We start from the raw sequence: 27,921 nt of genomic DNA on the forward strand, positions 1-27,921 counted from the left end.
AACGACAGATTTCGCAGACCACAAATAAGCTCCTCATGCTCAAGTTGCTATGTGGCCGTTGTTTCTCATCGGCCTCCAGAGTGATTTTGTTCGGCATTTTTCTTGTAAGACTGCTAAAAGCTCTTCCAGCTTGTCTCAGTCCCAACCAAATACCTATTTACGCTGTTGGATATCGAGTTGCCAAAGAAGTTGGGTATGGACAGTCTTAGCTACACGCATTTCTAAAGAACCTCTGTATTAGGAAGAACTAACCGCGATGGACAGCTTAATTCCACTATGCTGCAAAGTTATCGTACCTACCTAGGCGTGGCTTGGCATGCCTGTAAATAAATCACGTGCTAAATATTTGAGCATCCACGAGAGGAACCGGGTTTCTACCCCGCAATTTTCTTAGGCTGACCCCACCCCCACCAGTCTCTGATATCTAGTTTTGATGACACTTAGAGTTGATGTACTAAATATCTTGACGTGCAGAGATAGTGGCGCTCTCGAACATTGAGTCTTAAACACCAGAATCCCTAGTGCGGATAGTATATTCACTGCAGCGAAAAGCAATCGAGACATCAACAGAATATTGAGCTATAGATTTGAACTTCCATCCTCGTCTTACTGGGAATACTCAGATACAATAAAAATCCACTAGGGAACGGAACATCAATATCTAGCCTCAAATTAAACTGTAGTGTTTGCATTAAGTGTTCAAGCAAGATGGCAACTGGCGTGACCAAGGAATTCGACCGCGGTGGACCACAGTCCGATGTCAAAGAACGATTCTATAAGTACTTCCAGGAAGCTTGCATAGGTAGATCAAAAGCTTGCCTCATTATAACCGTACTGACACTATTTAGAAATTCAAGAACAGATCGGGCAGCTAGAGTCGCATGCTATAGTTGGTGGTGAGAGAAAAGATGCAGTGGATCATCTCAACGCCCGAATATCTAGGCTGTCGGACGATGTCGCAGATTTAACAGGTTTCGTACCTCCATATGACCAACGGATCTATTCACAGGTAACAGAGATCGCGCCGCCTAATGAGCCAGACTGACAATTTTAGGCTATCAAGGGACTTGTGGAGAAACTCCAAGAAACTCGTGCAAAATTTGATCCTAAACCGAAATTTGCGTTCAAAACTTCACAGAAAAATGGTTCTGCAGTGTCCATTGGCGACGCAGCAGAGCTTGCCAGTCAACAAAATCGATTGAAAACCAAGTTTTTGTCTTCTAATGACTCGTCCATGGCCACAACACCAGCCAGCCTCCAGACACCACCTGGCGAACCCAGAGATGTAGTGGGAGAACTGCCTGCATTTTCAAAGAATTACAACCAAGAATTGGGAGCAGCTGGCCCTGGTGGACCAATAAGGAAGCCCAGCTTTTCCCAAGCTTCCAATGTTAATATATCTGGCCACACTGGACTCCATATCATCCTACCATCTTCAGCATCACGTGCGACTGCTTCAGGTAGCTTGACGGCATTGAAGAGATGTATAGTAGATATGTCTGTTCCTACAGCTAATGGAGCTCCTTTCGCCGGCTTGGCTTTGAAGAATATCAGGCAATCCCTAATCATAGCTGGTAATGTTGCTGGAGCGGCACATATTACCAACGTCGTGGATAGTATCATTGTGGTCAATTCGCGGCAGGTTCGGATGCATGATTGCAAAAATGTAGATATTTATCTTCAATGCACCAGTCGGCCAATTATTGAAGACTGTTCCAATGTTCGATTCTCTCCTATCCCCAAAAGCCAGGTCGGTCTGACCTCCGATATCTCTTTGCCTACGCTAATCAGAAACCAGGGAGACAGTACAGTGGAATCGACGAACCAGTGGGATCAAGTTGATGACTTTAAATGGCTCAAAATGGAACATAGCCCTAATTGGAGTGTTTTGCCAGAGGAAAAAAGACTCGGAGAAAATATTTGGACAGATGTCGTTCCGGGCGGACCAGGCGTTGGTCTTGAGGATATCTTAAAAAAGATCGGAATTAATGCTTATTAAGAGGAGTAAGACAATGAATAGTCTGATGATAGTTTAGCTTTTCATACATCGTATTGTAAATTTGAGCCGTGGCTGATCCAGATCTCCGTCCTGGCTGCTCCAATGGAATCCGAAATAGTTCCCCTTTGCTTTCTGACAATGAATACGTTGTGTACTTATAGCCATTTCCTGTCGTAGGGACAGTACTCGACGTAGCCAGTCCTAGAATTCGATCACCTCTGTATATTATGCTACGCGGGCCTACCCGGTATTCAGGATCGCGACTTCCATGCCTATGTCCTGGTGCTCTGTGGCTGCGAAGCGATATCTCTGCCAGCTAGCTCAGTAGCTTTCAGCATGGCGGTGCTCCACATTGTCTTGTTCCCTCACCGTCACCAATCCACCAAGAGCAACAGTCTAGACTTGTGGGCCGTCCCCTTAATCCAATTCGCTTAGCCGGATGATTCTATTCCATTGAAATATCAAAGATCTTTGTAACCACCAGATTACTTCTCCTTCTCTGTTTTGACGGCGTTACCCACATCTGCCAGTCCTCTCAAGACCTCTTTCTGCTCCCTGATCTTCTCCTGCAATTCTCTGATTTCCTCCTCCTGCTCCGCGATGGTCCTTTCCACGTCTGGGAACCCCTTCACTTCCTTCCGCGCCTTCTGTAGCTTATGTTTTACGCCATCAGTTGCAATGGGGATGTCCTTTAACCTCAAGGGGGCCGTTGGATCCGCGAGTGAGGGTGTGTTAATGGAAGGTGTCGCGGCTGGTGGGGAGCCGGCGGCACCTGAGGAGGCGGGTGGCTGGAGTCGTGAGAGGAGGGCATAGAGAACGGGAAGTGTGTCGATTTCCAGAGATGCAGTCGAGGGTGGTGCGAATTGAGGAGGGGTCGCCATATTGAATGAACTATCCTCAAGCCTCTAGAATATATCTGAAGTCTGGCCAAGCGAGCTCTGTGATGCGATGCCGGACTCAGTCATACAGTCGATGATATATCTTGTAATGCTGAAGTTGCTTTTTGAATTGTTCTTCGTTGTTGGAGTCACATCGAAATGTCGACTGCGGGAGCAAGGGTTGATGCTTCAAGGCTAGTCGTGCTAGTGCCCTGTGGTGTAGCCTTATCGGGGCGATTGATTGCTTTTGGAGGGGCAAGCTTGGAAAACCCCCACCTCAACAGAGTCTACCTGCGTCAAACAAATTCGTTTCAGCTGTCTTTCGTCCTAAGAAATCCCTCATTTATAGATTTCCTTACACCTTAGTATATTTTTACCCAAGAGTCACCTCTTGTGAGTAAGTACTAGCTTTTTCTTTCCCCGAAATTCATCTTCACAGTGAATAAAGCGCAAGCATAGCTGACACAGCCTAACTCAGATTCGCCAAAATGACCGTGGATAATAAAGCCTGCTTAAGTACGTTCCACGTATCCTTTATCTCCCCTTCCGCAATCAAAGCACACAATAGACACGACTACTATCTTTTCCCTATGTCGCACAATTTCGTCCTTGTGGTTGCTCTTTCAATTGGCAATGGCGCTCAATTATCGCACACCCGAATCCCCGAGAGCGAAAATCATAAGATACCCGTCGAACGCGAAGAAGAAGACAGACTACATACTCGCCTTTCTTTTTGTTCTCTTGTATCTGGAGTTGGCATGGCTAACGGTGATGGTATGGCGTAGTTGTTATTGACGGTTGGGGAATTCCGTCGGAGTCTTCTCCCAAAAATGGCGACGCAATTGCTGCCGCTGAAACACCGGTGATGGATGCTTTTGCCAAAAATGCAGATGGATACACTGAGCTTGAAGCCTCCTCTCTTGCTGTTGGGTTACCAGAAGGTCTAATGGGAAACTCTGAGGTTGGGCATTTGAACATTGGTGCCGGTAGAGTTGTTTGGCAAGATGTTGTGCGCATTGATCAGACTATCAAAAACAATGAACTCAACAAGAATGAGGTTATCATGAAGGTTTTCAACGATGCTAAATCCGGCAATGGTCGTCTTCACTTGTGCGGACTGATCTCTGATGGTGGTGTGGTGAGTGGAGTTTACCTCAGATTGGAAATTTGCCAGACTAACACATATCTCAGCATGCCAAGCAAGATCATCTTTACGCACTTCTCAAGCTTGCCAAAGAAGTCGGAGTTCCAAAAGTATTCATTCACTTCTTTGGTGACGGGCGTGATACCGACCCAAAATCTGGTGCTGGGTATATGCAGGGCCTCCTTGACCAAATAAAGCAGATTGGCATTGGTGAAATCGCCTCTGTCACAGGGAGATATTATGCTATGGACCGTGACAAGCGATGGGAACGAGTTGAAGTTGGTCTCAATGCTTTGTGCATTGGAGACGGCGAGGAGAGCAGTGACCCAGTAAAGACAATTAAGGAGCGCTATGAGAAGGGTGAGAACGATGAGTTCTTGAAGCCAATTATCATTGGTGGAAAGGAAGCCCGTATCAGCGGTAAGTTTATCGAACAATTTTTTGATTGAGGAACTAACGATTTTCACAGAGGGTGACCAAGTATTCTTCTTCAACTATCGATCAGATCGCGTGCGGGAAATTACTCAATTGCTCGGTGACGCTGATCGCTCTCCTCTCGAGGACTTCGCCTACCCAAAGAACATTACGCTCACTACTATGACACAATACAAGCTGGACTACCCATTCCCAATTGCTTTCAAGCCACAACACATGGGTAATGTTCTTGCTGAGACCTTGGGTGAACAAGGCGTTGAGCAAGTACACGTCGCTGAAACCGAGAAATATGCTCACGTAACCTTCTTTTTCAATGGTGGTGTTGAGAAGTCTTTCCCTCTCGAGACTAGAGATGAATCTCAAGATTTAGTACCATCGAATAAGAGCGTTGCGACATACGATCTAGCACCAGAAATGAGTGCAATGGGTGTTGCTAAGCAGGTCTCCAAGCGTATCGCGGAGGGTAAATTCCCTTTCGTCATGAACAACTTTGCTCCTCCAGATATGGTTGGTCACACCGGTGTTTATGAGGCTGCTATTGTTGGTGTCGCCACCACCGATAAGGGAATTGGTGAGATCTACGAGACTTGCAAGAAGGAGGGTTACTTGCTCTTTATCACCTCAGATCACGGGTAAATCTCTTCCTGATTCTGTTCTAGTACACACACTGACATTTACAGAAATGCCGAAGAAATGAAATTCGAGGATGGAAAACCAAAGACCTCCCACACGACTAACAAAGTTCCATTTGTCATGGCTAATGCACCAAAAGGCTGGTCATTAAAGAAGACTGATGGTGTCCTTGGTGATGTCGCACCGACGATTCTCGAGGCAATGGGCCTTAAGCAACCAGAGGAGATGACTGGAAAGAGTCTCCTGGTGAAAAGTTAGAATACCCTACCTAGTCTTGCATTATGCGAATCTTTTCACTGTTTTGAATTTATGACCCCTTGACTCTTTTGCATCTGCCATTTATAAATTAATGAAGCTAAATTTTGGCTGGCTGCAGGTAAAAAGCGTGCGCATGACGAATAGATTCACGACTGACGACCGAGCTTGTAAATGACTGAAGCGTAGATGGAGTTGGGAGAGTGGTAAGGTGTAAGGATTGAATTGGGTAGACGGGTCTAGGTATAGAAAAGCACTGATGAATGGAATGGGTGAGTTGGTATATGAATCAATAGAGTAAATTATAAGCGGCATGCCCCGTAGCCTTTTATTGCGTCTAAAACCTGAACTGCCTGCCAAGTGTTAAGGTACCGATCACAGCACGAAAAATGGTGGAAAGACAGTCCAAATGACTTGAAAGCCTTAATATATCTTCTAATTTCTTACGTAGTGTATGTCCAAGTTCTAACAAGTTCGACAAAATATCTAATCCAACCCTTATCCCAAAACAACTCTTCATCAAGTCGTATCCATCTTCTCCCCCTCGCCCGCCTCCACAGCAGGACCCTCAATCTTCCTCATCTGATAAGCCATCATCCCCCAAACAATCTGCATGGCCTCCACCCTCTCCTCCGCCAAAAACAAATCATACCATTTACTCCTCCACATCACAACCCTCTCCCACTCCCTCGTCCCACCCTCAAGCACCTCCAACAACGCCTCCGGAACCCTCACGCGGATAATGGAAACGTGATGGTTAATCGCCGACACCAAAAAGATATCATCGTAGCCCTGGCTAGGTACTGGTTTACCAATCGGCATGTACCGCGTGCGCCGGTCCCATGTCGCGGACGGCGGCAGCATCTTGCGGTAGTTCTCGTAGATTTGCATGTTCCCCTCCTTCAACCTTTTCGCACGCTTACCCGGGAGCGAGGCGTTGATGCCGAACATGCGTTTTGTTTCGGCGGCGATGGAGCGGAGGGGCTCGGAGACTGCCGGGGGCGTGGCTTCTTCGACGGCGCTGGCTAACTTGGTGGTAGATGATGGCTCGTCGGATTTCTCAGCTTCGCGGCCGATGGGTCCGCCGGGCCCGCCTCCCCAGCGCGGTTTGGTCGCCCACCAGGCGTTCTCGCCGAAGCGCTTTTCGGTTCGGCCTGAGCGGGAGCGATGTTGGGCTGTGAGGAGGACGGCGACGACTTCGCGGGCGAGATCGAGACGGGATTCGGCTTCGGTTGCGAAGACGGTGCTGGTGCGGCAGGAGATGGAGGCGACGGGTCCTTCTACGATGCCGCCGCGGGCGGAGGAGCGGTCGGTGGGAGTGCGGAAGATGAAGGTTGCGGAGGAGTTGAAGTGGGATGTTGGTTTGGAGGGGGAGGGTGGGGTGAGGTAGAGACGGGGTTCGCTGCGGGGGAGAGAGACGTTGCAACCAAAGTCGTAGGCGACGAGTTTGACGAAGGAGGTTAGGAGGTGTTGACGGTATTCTGGGGGGAGTTGGGCGCCGTTGCCGGTGCGTTGATGAGTGGAAAGATGAGCTGGGACTGGATCCTCTTTTGAGAAGAGGTCGATTTCATCTGTTCCCTTTTCTCCATCTTCGGATGAGGGGAGAGGGTTTTCAGATGATGTCGCTTCTGGCTCTTCCTTCCTCGGCGGCAACGACGTGTCGTCCCAAAAGCCCGAGAAGAATTCCAGGTTCTTGAAGAACTCAAATGCATGACCCAGCCGTGCTGCAGATTCCCCAGTTGGTGGTGGGATGCGTCGGATGCTACGGAAAGCTGCCGTGTTGTCTATCCTCAGCTCATCTTGACGCTCTCGGTAGGTCTGAACGCCTGGAGAGATGTTACCATTGCAAAGGGGTCTCCTTGTCGCGTCGTTTGCTTCTTGTAGATTGTCTGATTCAATAGCGTTCCATGCCTTGATCGGTGGCAAATAGCTAGGCTCAGGGATGATATCTTCTGGTTTTGAATCTGATATCACGTGGAGACCGAGTGCCTCGAAGTGATCGAGCTTGATGTCTGCTGGTCTTTGAATCGTCTGGAGCAAGGGGACCAACGGTTTCTGCAGTCCATTTGACGATCCTCTTGGCTTTTCATCTGCAGTAGGTGCGCATTGTGGAAACCTCACAGGCGTCTGAGGAGGAAGTTTTCGTGGCGTGGCCGTTGGTGTCGACGAGGAAGGTTGAACTACGAAGTGTGTGAGTGGTACCCAGAAACGATCCTCGACCAAAGCCTAGATGCCAATGCGAGTTTGGTCCATATGACATAAGAAGTACAGAATATATGAAACGTTTAACGTGCAAAAATGAAAGACATTGTGCTTGAGATGGCGAGGCCCGTCTGATGAATATCTGAAGGCATAATTTTGCTGTCTATCAACCATGCCTTAGCGGTGAGAGGGACGAGTCGCTGCCAAACGAGGATGCTCTTGGTTGCCAGGCTCTGCGCTTTATGTAGATTGGTGTGATGAGAAGAAACATCGTGGAGAGCTTACAAGCGCTGGGTATCGTTGCAAACATGACTAACCCCTATACGAGTCTAGGTACTGCACCGGCCGGTAGTCTCTGATGTTGCGAGAATTGGAGGTTGAAAGCTCAGACGATGTTATTATGAGTCCATGCTATCGACTCTACTGTAGCGACTCTATCAATGATGCTTTGGTGAAATGATACTTTTGAATGACCTTTGCTCCCTTTAGAGCTCGTCTCTATCGGTCGAAACGATTGCGGCTGGACTTTGTGGTGTTGTGGTTTGGAGTGGCTTCGCATTAAGGTTTGTCGTGTCATAAAAGGCGCGGGTTTAATGCACGTCCGCCAGAAGTTACAGGGGTGATTGTTGGCGAGTTGGGAATAATCTTCATACGAACTGAGTTGGCGTGAAGAGTTATGAACGCGATATACAAATGATACTACATTGTTGTCTTTTGACCTGAAGATTCATTCGATGTGTTCAATATCTTGTAATTGGCAGCGTTAGACTATTCATAATGTTATTGTAGATTAGTCCCAACATCAACATCTAATGGTTGGTGGTTGCTGGCCGCTTTGCTGTATCTTACCCCACAGCTGCTGAACTTATCGCCTATCTGCTGGTTTAGCTAAATGACCTACTACAGTAGGTAGGTAGAGATAGCAATTCCTATTACATTACTCGAGTAAACTATCAACATTATATTTCCATCCATCAAATAGGGCAAGTACGTTTTCTCGCAACTCTGTCTGCACCACGCGTATTCTCTGAACAGGCTTTATCTTTAAAGGCACAAAGTATTTCTATGCTCTGGCTCTGAATCACTGATTACATTCGCTTACTCCGGACGTGTAGGAGTTTTGAAAACGACGAGACTTGGCTCAGATGACATGATATATCTCTAACAAAATCCGAAGACCGTGAAGCATAGACCTAGTAGCAATCTAGACAAGACAAGCCATGTACAAAATACATCAGAAGAACATGATTCTGTATGTGCGAGCTGTGGCGTTTGCAAGTATCTTCAAGTACCGCTGTCCTGGGACTAAGACCTATGGATCCGCCAGTGTTTCCCCGTTTGTCGGTGATCCTTCTCCGGGAGATCGTCCCCGCTGTTTTGCTCCTTCTACCGGTTTCCATTGGTGAAGCCTTTGCCGCTTTGACAAGCGAGGACGGACCGTCAAAGGCACAACGGCCATTTGACTGGACATCCCGACTTCATCATGGAAACATCATTTATTCTTCAACCGCTCACCCAGGCGAATGTGATGGATCTCATTGCTACAGTATTACGAATTCACGATCGACAGGTTTGAATGACTGCCTATTGGCGAGAGAAGAAGCGTATACTTTCTTTGCTCGAATCGCTTTCCTCTTTCGCTTCCCTTCCTCTTTCTACCTCATCTCTTTCCAAATCCAAATATCTTCTTCCACATCATGGCGCTTGATCATGATATTCTGGTCTTCGGAACAGCCCTCTCCAAGAACATTCCAAGTTGACAGTCACCGCCAGTGCGGCAGTGCCACACAAAAACCTTAAAGTTCCAAGCTGGATTGATCGTGCGCAGCGTCAAAGTCGTCTCAGAAGGCCATCACCGGTCTCCCGCGCAGGGTATCGCAGGGGCTTGAAACTCGACCCCTCCATCACCAAACTCGGTCCATCTTCAATGGCCAACGACAGTCCGCCCTCTCAGACTCCCGTTCTGTCCTCCACCAAGGAATCCCATTCAGATCATGTCCCACTTGGACGTCTAGCGTTTGAGGTATGGAGATGCTCGTTTCTCCCATCACTCCACACTATTCCTTCTGTCCTTCCATACCGATACTGGCTTTCGCACTTTCGCAAACATCCCATCGTCGAACTATGCCGCCTACGACGACGAGGACGTTGAGGGATTCTAGGACGGTGATTTGATCTATGGCTTGACGCCTTATCTACAGAACCTCGCCTTGACGGTTGACGTTCTCTTTATTTGTGCGCCTTGCACGCGCCTTTACCTTCATTATGGCGAACCTGCCGGCAGGTAATTTCATCACCAATGTAGCTGGAAAACAATGTACAGCCGTTCCACGATCAATAGGAGGCGGAGGAGGGGGAGGAGGAGGAGCGGCTTCAAGTGCTGCAGCGGTCACCACGACAGCAGCGGCAGATACAACCACGAGCACGCCGCCGCCAGCAGCAGAAACGACAGCAATTCAACCACCGCCAGTAGTGCCGCCAGTTGCAGTTCCGACAAGTGCACCTTCTCCCCCATCACCACCAACTCCACCAAACCCACCATCTCCTCCATCTTCACCTCCGCCTGGGCCACTTCTCTCAGCACCGGCACCACCGCCACCTCCAGGAGCTGCTAAGACTTCTTCATCCACTTCTGTAGCCGCGGCCCCTCCATCTTCAACACCGATCCCTTCTCCAACTTCACTAACTCCCGTGGAGAGCCCTACCTCTGTCGTGTCGCCCATCGCTGTACCTGTTACCACGAGCGCCCCTGAACTCAGCTCTGCGACCACGAAGCCCCTATCAATATCGAGCTCTGTCCCACTCGCGAACTTAACCCCAAGACCTGTGATTAGTTCTGAAAGTACTGCGTCAAAATCTACAACTCCGACGACATCTTTTGGTACTCCTTTAGCGCAGCTTCAGAGCGACCTTCGGTCAAATGTAACCCCTTCTCCTACTACTTTCTCCACAGAACAAGCTAGTAAGACCGGGCTGAGTTCTCTTGAACTATCTCTACCTACATCGAGTTCGAATTCTGTACCTGGAACTGAGGCTTCCGCTACAGACGGTGGAATCTCGTCAAACCCTAAAGCATCAGCTGCGCCATTGGTGGGTGGTCTTTTGGGAGCCATGGGGTTCATTGCCGGAATAGCGCTGTTGTTCTTCTTCTTGAAGAAAAGGAGAGCTAGAAGGGATTCTTTACTGACACCAATGGATTCTGGCGCCCAAAACGATTTCTACAGAGATGAGAAATCACAGCGGCCTGCTCAGTTTGACGAGAAATGGGACCCAGATATGACGAATCGGACTCAAGGAAGTCATATAAAAATTTCCGCTGCTGCATTCACGTCGAAAGTAGTAGGAATAGGCGCCACGATCAAAGCAAAGGTTATCAGAAATCGGAGTGCAAGTCCTAGTGTGAACTTGAACCGAGGAAACTCTCAATTCTTGGATGGCCCTATCCCACAACACTCCCGTAACAACTCGATGCTTTCTGGAAGTACCAACAAGCTCGCCGCAAAGGATCGTTTTACCAATTGGATTTCCCGAATTCGGGACGGCGCTGCTCAGAAAATTGGGTTGCGAAAGGCGAGCAAGCCTTTCGATCCCTTTGCAGGCGCTCGTACTGGTAGCCAGAAGCAAACTCAGTCGAATCCTCAACCTGACTTTTCACAGCTTCTAGGGATGGATGATAGAGAACTTCAATTAGAATCCGAACGTCGACGTGCCAACCTGGGGAAAACTCAATCGAACTCATCCCTTCCACCGCTTGGAAGTTTGGGTCTAAGTTTCTCGACCATGAAAGATGTCTTTGCGGACCCCGTCAAAGCGCCTGCCCCCAATTCAAACCCATTCACGGATCCAATCGTTCAGCCCAAGTATCCATTTGGAGAACCTGTATCTACACCACAGCCATCAATGGCCAAACAGAACACTTATGTCGCTGACGTTAGACGATCCCGTGGGCAATCCCTAGACGCTGGCGGAGCATTACTCGTTGCCAATACCAGACCACCATCTGGCGAGCCCGTCTCCAGATATCCCTCCAGTATTGCCCCAAGTCACGATAGCTACCGTGATACTGTCTTCTCCTCGTTTTCGGCCAATGTCCGTAAAGGGAAAGGCCGATCTGATCCATTTGACCTCGAGCGTCCGGAACTCTGGCAACCGCCAAATTCCGGACCTCCTAATCCACGGGCATCCGGACGTCCCCGAGGAGCAAGCATATCTAATGTCAGAGGGAGCAACGCGCGTCTTCCTCCTCTGACAACCAGCAATCTGCGCACTCAAGATCCATCTGGTTATGGCCAACCACGTGTAGTATCACAAGCAGATGCATCTAGAAACTCAAATACTGGTACTTATGAAAGCAAGTACAGCAGCGGAGTTTCCAGCCTTGATGCCTGGGGTGATCCTGGACCGGATCTTGGCCCTGGAAGCACGAATACAAGTATGAGAGGGAATGTGAGCAGCAACGGAGGTAGTCAAGATTTTGGCCGAATGGGCGTTGGTGCTGGTGATGTCAGCCCTCTCAGCGTCGACAGTGGTCGGGAAAACAAAAATCGTGTCGGCACAGCAATGTAGTAGTGGTTGATGAGCTTATTAGCCCTTACCGTAAGACTAATATGTTAATTCAGCATCCGCTGCTCAGAGACTACGCGTCTTAAGTTCATTGATTGGGTATTTTCGAGATGCAAAAGGGACAGACAGTGTAGGAGCATAATGAACCACACTCTTTCAACTGTCATCCCGCCTGATGAGGTTGGTGGAAAGGGAGGTCCTCGGTAATGGTGTTCTGGGTCCACATTAACTTATAACTTCTTTTGTTGGAGGGTATATTGAAAAGCTGTTGAGATTTGGGGAGCGGATATATGCATTGGCGTAAGTCTTTCCATGTACATACAGTGCTGGGTGAAGCAGCAGAAACGAGGAGGATTCGATCTAGGAACAAGGGTTTCTTTTCTCGATTTTTTGTGTGTTAGATTAGGATTAGGATTTTTTGTAAGGACGTAGATATTAGCTTTTAGTATCAAGATATTTCTCATACATGTGCTTTGCCTTTTCGGATGCGAACGTGAAGTGGGCATGCCGCACTGGCAGTGACTTTCCATCTGAGTTCCAGAATAAAGATATTCTCAAGCTATGTATTAGGTATTACACATCTTTGACACTCAAATCTCACCACAATATTCTGCTTGACAGAAGGGTTGTCATTTAGTTGGGCAGAGGCTACATTCTGTTCAGCTGATTTAAGAAAAAGAGGTCCGAACGACTTTTTAGAAACAACGTACACACATGTCGATGCGGTTGACATTATACGCGGCAGTCCCGAGTTTTGCTTGATCATGTTGACACAATATCACATATTCCGTCAATTACGTTGACAGTTGTCATATAATTCGTCAACTTGATTGAATGGCCATCTGGTATTCCATCAGTCGACTTGAAACAACCGCACATATTGCGTCAATCAAGCTAGCGGAATGTCGCACATCTAGTCTATTAAATTGACACAACATGGTGTTTCGTCGATGATTTCCAGCAAATAAGACATTTTCAGACACGATGTTAAAAAAGTTGAAAAAACTAAGACTTACGACTAACTAAAAATTGACCGAGTCACAATCTAGGAAAGCTCCTCCCCCTCACATAATCATCACAAAACACCCTACTCCACCCCCTCAATCTTCCCCAAAACCCCCTGCACAACCCGACTCTTCCCCGCAACCATCGCTCCTAGTTCCTTGAAACTCGTATCCCCCAAAATCTCAAAAATCGGCACATCAGCATCCACAGCCTGCGAGAACCAATTCCGCAACTCCACCGCGACGAGCGAGTCCACGCCATACGCATGCATCGGCTTGCTGGAATCCAGGTTCTCAAGGGGCAGCGCGAGGGCTTTACTTAGTTTCGCCATAAGGGCGGCGGAGATGAGGTCTGCGGCCTCGTCGAGGGAGGTGATGGATTGTAGGGTCTTGATGATTGAAGGGCCCGCGGAGTCGTCGGTGTCGGGTTGGGAAGAGCCATCTTTGATACCCCGGATCGCCGTCATGTTGTAGAAATGGCGGAAGGCGGGACGGCGCATGAAGGTTGGGGGGTGGACTGCGTGGGCTTTGAGGGAGGCGGGTACGTCGATGCCTACGACGATTTGGGTTTTGAGGGGGGTTGATAGGGGGAGGGAGGGGTCGCAGTGGTGTTCTAGGAGAGCGTAGAGTTCGGGTTGGGTTATGCTGATGAGGTAGCCTGTTCGTTTTAGGATGCCTAAAAGTCTGGAGTTTTCGGTCAATACACCGTCGTCGACCATCACGCCGAGGTTGAATGTTGTGGCTTTCTCGCCGATGTCTACGCGGTGGCGGGCGAGCGCATCTTGATAGGAACATCCTGCGGCGTAATTGGATTGTGTGGTTGACCCAACGGCGCCGGCTATGGATGACAACATGATGAAGAAATCCATACCACGTGGTAGGATTTCATGGAGATTGTGGGAGCCTTGCACTTTTGGTGCTACTGCTGCTGACCAGTTCTGATGGGACATTGTTTCGAAGGGACAGTCGGCTAGGACCATGGAAGACTGGACGCAGCCTTTGATGGGCGGCATTGTCTTCTGCAAATCTTCGATCGTAGTTTTAAGTAACTCGTGATTGGCAATGTCTACCGCAGGCACCTCGACGGACACTCCTTGCTCCTTGAGCTCCTGAAGTAGAGAGTGTGCGGCATCAGTGCGAGGACCAAGTCTCGAGAGGAGAATAAGATGTTTTGCGCCTCGCTTTACCAACCATCTAGCAATACTGCGGCCAATACCTCCCAGCCCTCCTGCTATCAGATAAGTGAGATGCTCTTCAAAAGTCCAAGCAGGTTTGATATCCAGGAGAGTCTGTAGAATTAGCTAGATGTTATGGAGTCGAGACCTGGAGGTACTTACTGGAACCATGTCGTCAGGCCGCATCTCTACAACTGTCTTACCTGTATTCTTCCCTCCTTGGAGATATCGGAATGCATCTTCGACCTCAGAAATACCGTAAATATGAAGTGGTCTGGACGGTTGGATTTTTCCTTCGAACAACAACGAGACTATAGCCTCCTTCAGTTCTTGGCATAAGGCGGGCTTATACTTTTGGACATCTTTGAGATCGATAGCATGGAACGAGACGTTCTTGGCAAATGGAAACATCGGCAAGGACCTGTTCTCAAGGATATCTCTTTTGCCGATTTCAAGAAATCGCCCAAAGGGAGCCATGCACTGCCACGTGCTGATAAGAGAATCTCCGCCGAGGGAGTTGAGAACAATATCAACGCCTCCATTCTTTTCAGTCATTCTCTTAATCCCTTCAGCGAAGGACTGATTTCGGCTGTAGAATATGTGATCCTTAGGAATGTGATAAAGGTCTTGAAGGAGCTGGCTCTTTTCTTCTGATCCAACGGTAACAAATACCTCCGCTTTGTACAGTTGAGCAAGTTGAATGGCTGCTTGTCCTGTGCCACCAGCGGCAGAATGAATCAGGACGGACTCACCCTCCCTAATCCTAGCCACATGACAGAGCGCATAATAAGCTGTTGTGAAGACGGTTGGCAAAGCAGCACCCTCAGTGAAACTCAAATGATCTGGCAGACGCATGACTTGGACCAATTTACATCGACCAAATGTTTGGTAAGTACCCAGAACATTTGCACAGACCCTGTCCCCGGCTTTGAACTCTGTGCAATCTGATCCAACGCGATGAACTGTTCCTGCACATTCAAAACCAAAAAAGTCGCCTTGGAGTCGTCCAAGAGCAATCAAACAATCTCGAAAGTTCACACCGCTAGCATGAATCTTAATCTCGACTTCGTCAGCACTCAGTGCTGTAATTGCCTCTTTGTCTTCGATGAACTCTAGAGTATCTAGCAATCCAGGAGAGCCAATGCTCAGCTTAACAGGTACATCACCGCTGAATGTTTTCGGCTGACGTTGTCGAGTTAACATTCGAGACGGGATCTCCTTGTTAAGATACTCCGCTTCAACGAATCTTCCAATACCCAATATCCCATCAAGCGTTACGTACTCGGCCTCACAATCATCAGGAGATGCGTTAGCTGTGTTTCCATAGACCTGCATAATCGATTCGACATAGGTCGAAGGGTTGTTTTGTTTAGTCTCCAGCGCAAGTGTGACAAGTTTCATCTTAGGCCTCTCCTGACGAACAGTTCTGGCAAGCCCGTTGATAGTATAAAAGTCCGGTGATCCTATAAACTCGCCGCCCCCACCAGTGACCCAAATGACATTTTCGACGCTTGTGAGGAGTTCGCGAATCGACAAGAAAATTCCAGAGTTGATGTCGCAAAGAACTGGACGGTCAAGTTCATTGAGAACGAAACAGAAAGAGCTTGCAGTTTTACCAGTCGATGAGGCATCTTTTAGTGATGAGATCTCGGTAGATGAGAAGCCGGAATCCTCAAGCCTCTTTTGCAAGTCTTGGGCGATATTTAGTTGAACGGAAGAAGTTGCGTCGATAATAATTCGACCACTGACAGCAGCTGTTTGAGTGGTAACTTTGGGTGACGAGCCCAAGGCTGTTGTGATGAGGGCACTGAACTCATGGAATTCCTCGTCGACATAGTCTGGTACGTTCACATCTAAGCCAGAAAACCCGACTTTTAGGAATATTTTATTCCAGACGTCCGGCGTAACTAACGCGCTCAAGTCACGGTAATTATCGATCGCTACAAACAAAATGTCAGCAAGCTTCCAACTATTTCCAATTATTTGCAACAAAAGCCTACCTCGCCACCAGCCTGGCAATAGACCAAAAGCAAACCCGCTCTTCAACGCCTCTGGGTTCATTGCCTCAACCAGCATCAACTTTCCTCCTCTAAGTTTACAAATTAGCTTCTTTGCACTTAAATTCCAAGGGAACTTACACTGTGAGGAGCTTTCGCACATTTGCCATCGATTCATCGAGGCTCCTGGTTGCATGGATAACCTAGGCCAGTTAGTAACGTCGAACTGTTTGCTTCCAGGTACTTACGTTATCCGCAATAATCAGGTCGTAGCTCCCTTCCTCAAACCCTTGTGCCGTGGGATCCTTCTCAATATCCAGATTCTTGAAGGTAACTCTGTCCTCCATCCCGACAAAGATCTCTTGAGCGGCATTAAAAAAAGACGATGACACATCTGTATATGTGTAGTGCTTGAATCTAGGAACCCGTGATTCGTGCTCGCCATACTGGTTCAAAGTCTTCAAGATAGCTCGTGTCATTCCCCCAGTTCCGGCTCCGATTTCCAGTATTCTGAGATCTGGTCGTTTGTGCACTAACGCATCCAGATATTTCAAGAAGGATTTCACGTTCTTTGTCATCTCGTTGGTTTCCGTATAATAATCCTTGACAAGAGTGGATCCGAAAAATAGGTTCAAGGCATTGACTTTGCCGTAGAGAATGTTCGTGATATTCTTTCCAACCTCCACAATAAATTTGCCAGTCAAACTGCGCTGTCGTACCGTATCGAAAAGATTCCCTATAGCACTTTCATCATCTAGCATCAAGCTTAGCTCACGAAATTTGTCTGGTTGGATGTGTCGTCTTCTGTGTTCCATCCATCTGATGTACTTCTGCTGATGCTTCGCGAAATCCTTCTGATCGACTGATCCTATCTCTTTAAGACCTAATAAAATGCAAAGATTCATGGCGAGCTCCCACTCTCTGTGAAGGTCCTTATTCGGTGCTACGAGAGAGCTAGAAGCTCGTGTATATTTTTCGAACGCTGGTTGGTCCAGGAAGTCAACGTCTGGTCTGTATTCCATATTGAAACACCGGGTTGGTGGCGGTACGCTCTCCGCGGGACCTCCTGCACCCAATGCGATCATCTCATATCCTTCCATAAACATGAGGGCCCGCTGCTCCGATGAGTCAAGTGCTACAGCGGTCGATTGAACCTCTCGAAAACCACGCGACAGACACACGCTTGTCGCCTTAATTGATGAGTTTTCGGGATTGCTCAAACCCCCATGCGCGACCCAAAGCTTTTTGATGCTGGCTGGAACAAAGCTGGATATGCTCTTTCCGCCCCCTTCGGACATGGCGAGATATGGGAGCTGAAGTAGACCATCCAAAGCTGTCGGGTGTACGACGTAAGGCCGCTGATAAGATTCGCCATGTTCTGATTTCCAACTATGCAGCTTGATGTCCGCAATTGCCTCACCTTCCAGACTGAAAGATGCATTTGCGACAGATTGAAAGGCGGGGCCAAACCCTAAGCCAGCAGAATCGAACGCCTTATAAGCCTTTTCCATGTCTACACTAATGTCACAAGAGACGGTGCGATGGCGCAAAAGATGTTGGAAGGCAGACAAACTCTGTTTTGACTCTCTCCCTTCGTCCACCTCTGTGACTTCTACTTCGTGTTCAACACTGATGGATCCTCGACAGATCTCGGCCCAATTGTCTTGCTCACAGACGTAGAGATGAAACTCTTCCCAAATAGCATCCTTGTCCGAGGCGTGTCGGGTCGGCCGGAGGTGGAACTCTACCTCAACACCATCAGAATCCGTCGTCAAGCTTAGTGACTTCAAAAAGACGACATCTTTGATCGTGTAGCCACGGATATCGATTTTCCCTCTTGCTTGAGACATTTGCGTTGCGGCTTCGATAGCCATGACAAGCATAGCGGCTGCTGGAAAAAGAACAATCTGAAGAATCTTCATTTACGATCATTAGTCCAAGTTTCTGTCAAAGGCACTAGGGGAGATCTTACCTTATGATGTTCTAGCCATTGACTTTCGGCAAGTCTAATTTTTCGACGCCAGATGGCATGCAATGGATTCCAATCAGGGACGGGAACACCAAGGAATGGGTTACGAGGCTGACTTCGTAAACGATAATTCTTGCTGATTCTCGATTCGCGCCAGAAAGACCTTGAGTGATCAAATGGGTATTCTGGAAGGTCGTTCAAAATGGGCGGTAAAGCGTCTGAGGACGATTGTCCGTTGACCTTACCGAGGTCGACTGGGTAGCCTCGACAGTACAGCAAGCCCACTGTGTCGAGCATGGAGTCAGCTGCAGAAACAAAACGGGTAAGAGTAGATGAATATTCCACTGTCGTTGATTTTTTACTGCTCTTGATGATTTCTCGTATTGGGGCTTGCAGTGCGGAATGCGGTCCTATCTCGACGATGCTGCCTACTGACTGCAAATTGAGAACCTGTAGAAGTGCTTCAGAAAAGCGTACGGGCGATACGAGGTTGTCTGCCCAATAAGCAGGCTGCTTGAGCTCGTCTGATGTTACGATTTCGGTCGTAACTGAAGATACCATTACCACGGGATTGGATTTGTCCTGGCTTGTGAGAGTCCCCAAAGCTTTCTTATACTCGTCAACCATGCCATTCAAGAAAGGAGAATGATACGCAACGTTGACAGCAAGCTTTCGTGAAAAAATATTGTCCTGGTCCAAAAGGGTTTTCAGGAAAAGAATCTGAATTTCTTCGCCAGTGATTGTTAAGCTCTGTGGACTGTTGATACACCCAACGAATATATGAATTTCTCCATGTCGATCTTTCACTTGAAGAAAGTAATGCTCGATATCACGTTCAGACAAAGCGACAGCAAGCATAGTGAGTGCTACTGGGTGCTCGTGAGCCAAGCGCTCAGTGAGGGCACCTCTGTGGAAGGAAACTTTAATTGCCGATTCCCGATCGAGCGCTCCCAAGCAGTATCTTTAGAGGTAAGCAGCTGAATACAAAAATTCGAAGACCAGGTATGCTACTTACGCTGCTGCGATTTCTCCGGATGAATGGCCGACTATAAGATCAGGCTTGATGCCAAAGCTATGGAGAAGATCGAGTACTGCAATCTGGATGGCTGTACATAGAGGCTGGCTAAATGCCGGTTTGTTGACATTTGTGCTCTTGTCGTCTCGTTTGAGCTCCTCTTATATGATATTAGCAGATGCTTCATAGTGATTGTAGGACATTTGCGTCTGACTTACCCAATAAAGACCACCATACGCCAAACTCTTGCAAATGACCGTCCATCAGAGCCAGACTCTCTCGGAACACAGAATACTGCATCAATTCTCGTCCCATTGCATACCATTGTGCGCCCTGCCCCGTAAAGACGAACACCAACTTTTGGCCACTCTGCACCCGCATAGGTTTAGAAACGCTCAGCTTACCTGGACGGGAGATATCGGCGATTGTAGTCAATCTTGTAAAAGATCGCCATATCAGTGAGCTTCGTCGATGGTTTAGAGTGTAGGCTAGGCGCGCAAGATAGTTACGAGTATGGCCGCTGGATTCGGACATCAGAGATTCCAAATGTTCAGTGTATAGCGTTGCCAATCGGGTTATGCCAGGCTCGTCGGAAGCAGAAAAGATGAGAATGAGAGGATGAGAACTTTCGCCTCCCTGGATTGCAGTATATGTTGTGCTTTCGAGGGGATCATTTTCCTTACGGATCTGCTCTGAAATAGCGCAGTCATCGCTGGCCAGTGACTGGCAATCTGACCGAGATACTGACTTCTTTATTTCTATGAAGTCTTCTGAGCATAAGGAAGGATCTTTAACGGCCAACTCCTGGCTGACGGCTGTGGCGCTGGAGCTGTCCGAATCAGACATTTGTTCAGTATTTTTTGTCCAGTCATGACCATTATTGTTAACTAGCTCATCCCTTTCATTCGAGCTGAACGTCAATATGTCGTCCTTCGTCACGCGAGCTGCGTCGCTCTCACAGGTAACGGCTGCGGTGAAAGACTCCGCTGTAGGTTCGACATTGCTGGACTGGACGGTCGAATCAACCTCATCCCGTGATAAGTTCTCATCTTTTGAAGCTTCTCTTTCGGTGAGAGCATCTCTACAAGTGCTATGGTTACCAGTGAGACTGTGACTTAGAAGATAATGGTACGCATCGTCCAAGATCACGTGTGCGTTTGTTCCACCAAATCCGAAAGAATTGACTGAGATTCGCCGCAATCCTACAGATGGCCAGGGAGTAGGGTGTATCGGAAACTGTTAGTTAGCAATGGTTAGCTGAATCCGTATTACTTAAGATATTTCAAGTCCTTTCTCTCTGGTCGATTCCGACCCACCTTTAGATTCAACCCCTTTTCGTCGATATTTGGATTGACGCGTTCGAACCCAGCATTAGGAGGAATAATGCCTTTTTCGAGGATCAGGATACTCTTGATGACACCAGCGATACCACTGGCACCTTCTAAGTGACCGACATTAGCTTTAATGGACCCAATGAACAGTGGCTCATGTTCGCTTCGATATTCTTTGAAAACAGCGCCAAGAGCGCCAGCTTCGATGGGATCTGGTATGCACATGACTTAGTAAATGTTCAACTCGGTAAGGTTACTGTGACAACCAACCGCCTACAGGCGTCCCCGTGCCGTGGGCTTCGACGTATCTCGTCAAGTCCGGAGTGAGACCTGCTCCTCGATAGGTATCTCTTATCAATTGCTCTTGCGCCCGTTGACTTGGCTGAGTTATACCTACAGATTCCCAAAAGAATGGTTATTTGATGCACGTCGAGCCTATAGCTGCGCGACTTACCTGGCGTTCTGCCATCCTGATTTGACCCAGTCCCTCGAATCACCGCTCTGATATTATCATTGTCTTTGAGAGCATCACTTAAACGCTTGAGCACTAGCATCCCAAATCCCTCGCCGCGCGAGTATCCATTGGCGCGATGGTCGAACGAGAAGCACCTACTACTCGGTGAAAGAAAGTTTTGATTGCTCAACGCGATAATCATGTCCGGATTAAAAATCAAGCTACCACCGCCAACTAGAGCCTGTATGTCCATGTCAGGAGATACTTCTGGATTAGTAGCACTCTAACATACCATTTTGCTGTCGTGTGCGATCAATCCACGGCAGGCGAGATGGAGCGCGACTAAGCTGCTGGAACATGCGGTATCTAGGTTGAAACTTGTACCGGTGAGATTTAATGCCCAGCTGATTCTATTAGCATTCATATTGGGAGCAACACCACTGCCAGAGTATTGTCCGGCCGACTCAGGATCCTTGTGAAAAAGAGCCTTATAGTCGTCGGAAAAACTTCCGACGTAGACCGCTGTATTGGTACCGGCGGCGTTTTCCAAGGGGATTCCAGCTGTTGAGTTGTAAGTGGAAGTAGAACTCCTAATGTTGCAAGACCACTTACCATTTTCAAGTGCTCTGTATGAACATTCAAGCAGACCTCGCTGAAGCGGGTCCATCTCTGATGCCTCAGCTGGCGATATTGAGAAAAATGGAGCGTCAAATGCGGAAATATCGCCTTCCAGGAAATGGCCACCTCGAAGTGGAAACTACACCATCCCGTAAGCCTCTTTGCACTGGATTTCGCTTCTTGGTGTCCAAAAGATTCATTTCTGAAACATCTCAAAAACAAACGCCATAGAAGATATGAACGTACCCCATTTAGTTTTGTCGTGTCAGGATCATAAAAATTATCTACATTTAATCTGCTCTGGGGAATTTCTGTCATAGCGGATTTCCTTTTCAGCAAAGTGTCCCATAATGAGTCGAGGGATTTTAGATTCTGAGGAAAGTTGATAGACAGTCCAACGATCGCGATCGCCTCTTGGCCATCTGATTCTTGGACGCATCGTTGCAATCCAGCTGGATCAAATTGATTATGGACTTCAACATCCTCAAATCCATTGCCTTTGGCACACCCATTGGAAGAGTACGAATTGTTTGTGTCCGGCATGCTTCGCGTGATGATTGTTGCGACACGGCACTTATTATCAATAATATATGTTTAAGGGAATATGTAGCAACAAATTTAAAGAAAGGCTGAGCACTAGTCATGAGAATTGCACACTCCTCCAGAATACATGGACTACTACTTAAAACTACAAAAATAAGAGCAACCAGCCAATCTTTAGTGATTATGGATTTTAATTGTAACACATACACAATTCTCATATTCCAAAGTCAACCTTAGAGAACCGCCATGGATCTTCCAACAGGTTTCCTTATCCTCGCATGTGATTGTACTGCAGGGAGAATAGTAGCGCACTCGAATAGACCGATGAATAACACTAAGTTAGGTAACTCTGCGCCTGTGCCTCATTGTGCGAACGCAATCGTATCAAATCCAACTCGCCATGAACAATCGGTGGTAACAACACTACATAAGAAGAAGGTCCACTCTCGTTTACCCCAACCAACCGGCTGTTGTAAAGAGGGTCAATCTGTAAATGGAATCCAAAGTCTCAGATCGTGGGAAAATGGCGTTTCCGAGCAGAGACATTCTACTGGAGTAAAATGGTAATTTACAACATCACAAGCGTTACATGCATACATCCAACTCCAATGGCAGAGAAGTTTAGACGCCAACAACGGTTGTATGCAAGGTGTACGAGATGTGCGATTTGGTCCGCTCCGTGGATCTCGATGTGTCCATCGTTCCGATGCAATGTAACCCCAGAGCCAGATTATGCTTGATCGAATGTGAGGCGCAGATTTTAACCGGGTATGCAATGTCACCTTGTTTGCTGCAATCTATTTGGGCCCCAAAGAATACTGATATGCTTCAATAGGCCTAGACCGGGTCAAGATGAGCGGGGGAGCCTCATATTGTAAAACATATACCGGGAGATGATTAGCCCGCCTTAAAAGTTCTGAGCGCGCCTCATTTATTCAAAATCACAGACGAAATATACGAAAGCCTGTGGTTCGATCGCCATTTTCTTACTTTTTCCAAGAACCTCCAAATTTCATTCGCTACCGTATCATCCTCCTGTTCTCATACATAGTGTTCCATCGCTCGAATATTTTTATTTGTGTAAACCATGCCACAAGTGAGATACAGAAATTTCGGTTGAGATTTCAATAACTGTTTTGTTACCATTGAGTAACCAATCAAATCACTCCAGTTAGGTCATCATCCAAATTAAAGTGCTCGAATCACCAGTATGTTGCAAGACTGATAGGACACCTTCTTGCGATACAATGACCATACGTTCTACTCTCTACCCAGGAGCTACCTTTACTCCAATTTTCAGAGCCAATTTACTATGATGTTCTTTTTAGATAGTACAAATTAGCTTGTTAGGGAACGACTGTTAGGGAAATCGCTTTTGTAGCATCGTTGTACTTGCAGGGTGTTCCCTTAGTCTGGCAACGCACTGGTGGTGGTCGAACATCTTAATGTTATTAGTGCTACACGACTTCTGATCTAGAAGATCTTGAGAATGTGTTTCTGTTATATTTTTTACTATCTATCTTGGAATCTTTCTGGGCGTCTTTTCCCACATAAGGAGAATCGACAAGAATTGCAATGTGGTAAAGCCCAGAACTGCACCAGTTCCAATTTTGTACCCATCAGCGAAGACGAGTCTTACTTTGTCCTGAGTAGGAGGATCCAGAAATTCAATGGCTTGAGTAGTTTCAAGAATAAGCCGAACTGCGTAGGGCGGCAAGATAGATGCCAAACTTGCTTTGACATGACTATTCAGTAAATTGGTGACCATCGATACGCCCACTGTCCCACCGAGTACACGCAATTGAGTAACGCCACTAAGAGCAACGGCTTAAAAAAACCATCAGTATGTATACGGGATTCCGAATTAATGGCTTACCTCGATCAGGACCCTCCACCGCAAATCCGGCAATTGACAGTAGAGTTGTAAGAGTCAGGCCAACACCAAAGCCAACAAGTGCCTCATATCCATACTGAGGTGCTGGCACACGAAGAGAAGTATTTACTGAAAACTCTAAAGCTAACCCAACTGTTTGTAAAATCGTCCCTGCTAACACAACAAAAATTGGAGGTATCCTCAAGCTTGAAGTTAGACCGCCAGTGAGTGCGGATCCAAGAGCACAAGGAAGAGAAAATGGCAGCAGTCTCACGCCCGCATTCAACGAAGACGCACAGTTGACGACTTGAAATCTTTGAGGGTATTCAATTATTATTGCTGTGAACGGAACACCAGCAAATAAAGCAGTTCTGAAAATAATGTGTCAGTCGGTAAGCTAAGTTTAATTGACACCTCATCAAATAGTTCGTCAAATATGGTGTAACACTTGATGAAAATATTATTTAGATGACTTACAAAAAAGCGCCCATTAGTACTCTATGTTTAAGAAATTTCCATGGTAAGACAGGCTCCCTTGCGCTCTGTCGCTTTGCAATGAATCTTTGCCAAGCGAACAATAGCATCCAGCAAACCGCTGAGATGGTAAGAAAGCTGATCACTAACGCAGAAGACCACGCATATTCAGTTCCGGCTTCTTGCAACGCACAGACGAGCAAGAGACTAGATATCAAAAATAATAGAAACCCGGGAAAGTCGATCCGTATGGAAGCATCACGAAACAATGAGTGCTCTCGTTGCAGAGGCTGCTGGTGATTTGGAAAATTTGTTGGCATAGACACTAGGGCAAGGACTGCCGCGACTGTTCCAACTGGAAGACTGGTATTTTATTAGAACACTTGCAACTTCAAGTCTGAGCACTCACTTGATAAAGAATATCCATCTCCAGCTCAATCTGTCGCTAATTACCCCCCCAACTAATGGACCCATCAAAAATGATATACCAATAGCAGATGAGGCAAGCGCATTGTATTTAGCAAATTTGTTGGAAGGCACCATCTCTGCTATAATAGCTGGTGTCATGGCAAAAATTCCCGCGCCGCCGACTCCCTGAAATGCTCGAAATATTATCCTGTACGTGTTAGAATGAATATGAATTAGGTTCATAGAGACTCACAGCTGAATCAATGTTTTGGCGCCTCCGCATACGCCTGAAAATAAAAGGAAGAGCACAAGTGCGATAGTCAAAAATGTCTTTCTCCCAAAGATATCACTGAGCTTAGCCCATACAATTATAAAGCCTGAAAGCAAATGAGTAAGTTATTCTGGGTAGGACTTGGTTGGGACCTACTGGAATATGTAAGAAGATAACTGGAAACAATCCACGAAGCCTGATCAGATACATGAAAGTCATTTGCAATCGCAGCTAGCGAAGTGCTGACGATGGTTATGTCAAGTGAAGACAGAAAAACACTGAGACAAAGACTTTTGAAACCGTCAGTAAATGATCATGAGACGAAAGCCCCTACGAACCCAGTGGTGAGTAAGTATAGCCTCCAACCTGTAAGATGTCGGATCTGATTCTCCTCTGCGATGGAAATGATAGGCGGTTGAGATAATTTCATCATTTCGCTTGAGCTCATGCTCTTCTCAATTTTCTCCGTGTTTTCATCATCCCTGTGATTTGTTGCAGTGATAGTCTCTTCTACCCGTTTGACATGATTATCTTCCATCTGGAAACATGAATATACTGAAGATGAGGTCGTGATCGCTCTGGAAATAGCGTTTCCTCGATATCGAGCGCTGTTACAACCTTGGCAAAGTATCGAAATAGTCTGTTGGCGGAAAAAGTGTTATTTTGCAAATGGAGCCTTACTTGGATGGGGGCTAAATCTGTTCAGTTTTCGTTGATGAATTAGATTGTATATTATAAACCCTTGTGCAAGGTTTATAAACATGGTGGGTGATTAATTTATAGCTCGTAAAAGTTTCCCAATGAGATGACCTCGCTTGGGTAATACAGGTTTGTCCAGCCCTGTATGGATTAGACTTCCATTTGAGTTGCAGGAGATCAAAATCCTTCTTTCCTGCAGCCCAAAAACGATGTACTCGTACCGAAATGGAAGGTTTGACCAACACTGCCACCATACAGCTTTCGAACCCTGGCTGACATGCGACCGCCGGGCGTAACCCTATCTACATCAAAGCTGGAATCATGACACTCAGAATCACCAATCAGCATTACACCCTCCTGAATACAAGTAAACCTTGTATTGCCACGTTTTTGTCTCATCTGTGCCCACATTTCTGACTTCGACTTTCGATCAGTCTTTCATCCGACTTCGCCGCCAGATCAGGAGTCTGCCCCGACCCAAACCTCTCTTCCCTCGTACTCCACGAAGACCATGACACTGGAACTCAACTCTATCGGCTTTTCTTCATTTGTTGTTAGCATCGTGCTATCGTTTCTAGCAACTTTAGCTGTTGTCATCAGATTTTACACCAGAGGAAAGCTCAATAATGGACTTGGATTGGATGACTGGTTAATTCTAGCATCATTACCTTTCTTTTATTTATATGTGGTGGATGTATTATATGGTCCGTGAGCTCATACTTTCCCATGAAAATAGTACTAATCCCCTCACAGGCGTGATCATTTATGCCGGTGTCGAAGAGTGGAAAAGTCTGGATACCCAAGTCGATCATCTAACAAAATACCTCAAGGCAAGTGAGGAATTTACGATTGCTAATGAAAGGCGTTTAACACATTATAGTCTTTGTACTTCCTAGCACCAGCGTATGGAATCCCAATAACCTTCGTAAAACTTTCGATCATCGCATTCTACCGTCGATTATTTACAGTCGGACACTTCCCAAAGATTTCAGGAATTGTTGGGATAATATGTTTTGCTTGGTTCATTGCTGGCTTCATTGCCGGTTTCCTTTATTGCATACCCATGCATAAGTTCTGGGATATAGCTGCAGAAGGTCACTGCTACAATTTCAACACCTTCTTTCTTACAATGGAGATTCTCAACCTTTTGCTCGACGTCGCCATTCTGGGCCTTCCGATTCGCATGATTTCGAAACTGAAATTGCCAATGAGAAAGAAGGTGATGATCAGTGGAATATTTCTGTTGGGGGGCTTGTAAGTACCTCCACCTAGCTGTTTTGAGGAGAAACTTACAAGAGTAGTGTTTGTGTCACTGGTGTTCTTCGAATCATTCTTGTCTACAAACCCAATAATGTTTTCAGTAAGTACCAAGCCTCCGAACTGTAGATCCGTGCTTACTTCTATGTCAGTTTCTTTTACAGGAGGTGCACTATGGACTGCTGTTCAGCTTGGTGTCGCGATCATTTGCGCCTGCCTTCCAACATACGGACCGCTTTGGCCTCCTATCAAATCGTTTGGCAGTTCACTCCGGAACATTTACGCTTCAATGCTCGGCACTAGCACTAGACAAGGGACATCCACCACAGTTACAGAGTCTGGAAATGGCATACCAGGAACAAACTCATATTACAAAAAGATGGACGGTTCCAACAATGATCACATTCATCTTACGGAAATCTCGGGAATGAAACATGATCAGGATAGCACTTCGAGCGATGAACTAGCTATTCAAGGGATTCGTGTGAAAAGGGAAGTTGATGTTGTTTAAAGGCTTTGTAACGTCCAACCGGTCACCTCTTATTTGTTATGAAGTCACAAGAGTTGAACCGAGACTTGTGAGATCTAGTAGAACATGTAACTAGCTTTGAATGAACTAGTTTCAACTCTTATGTGTCTGTACTACTGCACTCTCAATTTGGTGCAAAATCGATCATGTTAGCGGCAAACGGAGCGGAAATTGTGCACCAATTGCTGGAGACAC

General features: G+C 46.9%; 8 protein-coding genes across 8 annotated transcripts; 4 read left to right on the forward strand and 4 right to left on the reverse strand.

Moving 5' to 3' along the window:
• Window positions 1-708: 708 nt before the first annotated feature.
• GLAREA_02884 (uncharacterized protein) lies at window positions 709-1,999 on the forward strand (the record flags this gene model as incomplete). Its single annotated transcript, XM_008087969.1, has 4 exons — window positions 709-802; window positions 849-1,009; window positions 1,055-1,750; window positions 1,799-1,999. 4 exons carry the CDS (start codon window positions 709-711, stop codon window positions 1,997-1,999), a joined length of 1,152 nt encoding a protein of 383 aa, XP_008086160.1.
• Window positions 2,000-2,484: 485 nt separating this feature from the next.
• On the reverse strand, window positions 2,485-2,880 carry GLAREA_02885 (uncharacterized protein; the record flags this gene model as incomplete). Its single annotated transcript, XM_008087970.1, has 1 exon — window positions 2,485-2,880. The coding sequence occupies one exon, from the start codon at window positions 2,878-2,880 to the stop codon at window positions 2,485-2,487; it is 396 nt and encodes a 131-aa protein (XP_008086161.1).
• A 485-nt stretch (window positions 2,881-3,365) lies between these two features.
• On the forward strand, window positions 3,366-5,347 carry GLAREA_02886 (2,3-Bisphosphoglycerate-independent phosphoglycerate mutase, substrate-binding; the record flags this gene model as incomplete). The annotated part of the gene is made up of 5 exons (XM_008087971.1): window positions 3,366-3,393; window positions 3,663-4,015; window positions 4,069-4,441; window positions 4,491-5,088; window positions 5,137-5,347. 5 exons carry the CDS (start codon window positions 3,366-3,368, stop codon window positions 5,345-5,347), a joined length of 1,563 nt encoding a protein of 520 aa, XP_008086162.1.
• Window positions 5,348-5,863: 516 nt separating this feature from the next.
• Window positions 5,864-7,856, reverse strand: GLAREA_02887 (uncharacterized protein; the record flags this gene model as incomplete). Its single annotated transcript, XM_008087972.1, has 2 exons — window positions 5,864-7,524; window positions 7,832-7,856. 2 exons carry the CDS (start codon window positions 7,854-7,856, stop codon window positions 5,864-5,866), a joined length of 1,686 nt encoding a protein of 561 aa, XP_008086163.1.
• A 1,955-nt stretch (window positions 7,857-9,811) lies between these two features.
• On the forward strand, window positions 9,812-12,112 carry GLAREA_02888 (uncharacterized protein; the record flags this gene model as incomplete). The annotated part of the gene is made up of 1 exon (XM_008087973.1): window positions 9,812-12,112. The coding sequence occupies one exon, from the start codon at window positions 9,812-9,814 to the stop codon at window positions 12,110-12,112; it is 2,301 nt and encodes a 766-aa protein (XP_008086164.1).
• A 1,084-nt stretch (window positions 12,113-13,196) lies between these two features.
• On the reverse strand, window positions 13,197-22,215 carry GLAREA_02889 (Thiolase-like protein; the record flags this gene model as incomplete). The annotated part of the gene is made up of 14 exons (XM_008087974.1): window positions 13,197-14,402; window positions 14,451-16,228; window positions 16,289-16,377; window positions 16,427-16,488; window positions 16,534-18,201; window positions 18,258-19,215; window positions 19,270-19,429; window positions 19,488-20,505; window positions 20,586-20,812; window positions 20,871-20,993; window positions 21,055-21,295; window positions 21,347-21,615; window positions 21,667-21,811; window positions 21,919-22,215. 14 exons carry the CDS (start codon window positions 22,213-22,215, stop codon window positions 13,197-13,199), a joined length of 8,241 nt encoding a protein of 2,746 aa, XP_008086165.1.
• A 1,516-nt stretch (window positions 22,216-23,731) lies between these two features.
• On the reverse strand, window positions 23,732-25,779 carry GLAREA_02890 (MFS general substrate transporter; the record flags this gene model as incomplete). Its single annotated transcript, XM_008087975.1, has 7 exons — window positions 23,732-24,042; window positions 24,092-24,459; window positions 24,566-24,925; window positions 24,972-25,178; window positions 25,224-25,347; window positions 25,398-25,531; window positions 25,580-25,779. 7 exons carry the CDS (start codon window positions 25,777-25,779, stop codon window positions 23,732-23,734), a joined length of 1,704 nt encoding a protein of 567 aa, XP_008086166.1.
• Window positions 25,780-26,451: 672 nt separating this feature from the next.
• Window positions 26,452-27,708, forward strand: GLAREA_02891 (uncharacterized protein; the record flags this gene model as incomplete). The annotated part of the gene is made up of 5 exons (XM_008087976.1): window positions 26,452-26,644; window positions 26,694-26,774; window positions 26,837-27,194; window positions 27,242-27,300; window positions 27,350-27,708. 5 exons carry the CDS (start codon window positions 26,452-26,454, stop codon window positions 27,706-27,708), a joined length of 1,050 nt encoding a protein of 349 aa, XP_008086167.1.
• Between the last annotated feature and the right edge of the window lie 213 nt (window positions 27,709-27,921).

This window comes from Glarea lozoyensis, assembly GCF_000409485.1.
Source record: "Glarea lozoyensis ATCC 20868 chromosome Unknown GLAREA6, whole genome shotgun sequence".
In the NCBI taxonomy this organism is placed as follows: Eukaryota; Fungi; Ascomycota; class Leotiomycetes; order Helotiales; family Helotiaceae; genus Glarea; species Glarea lozoyensis.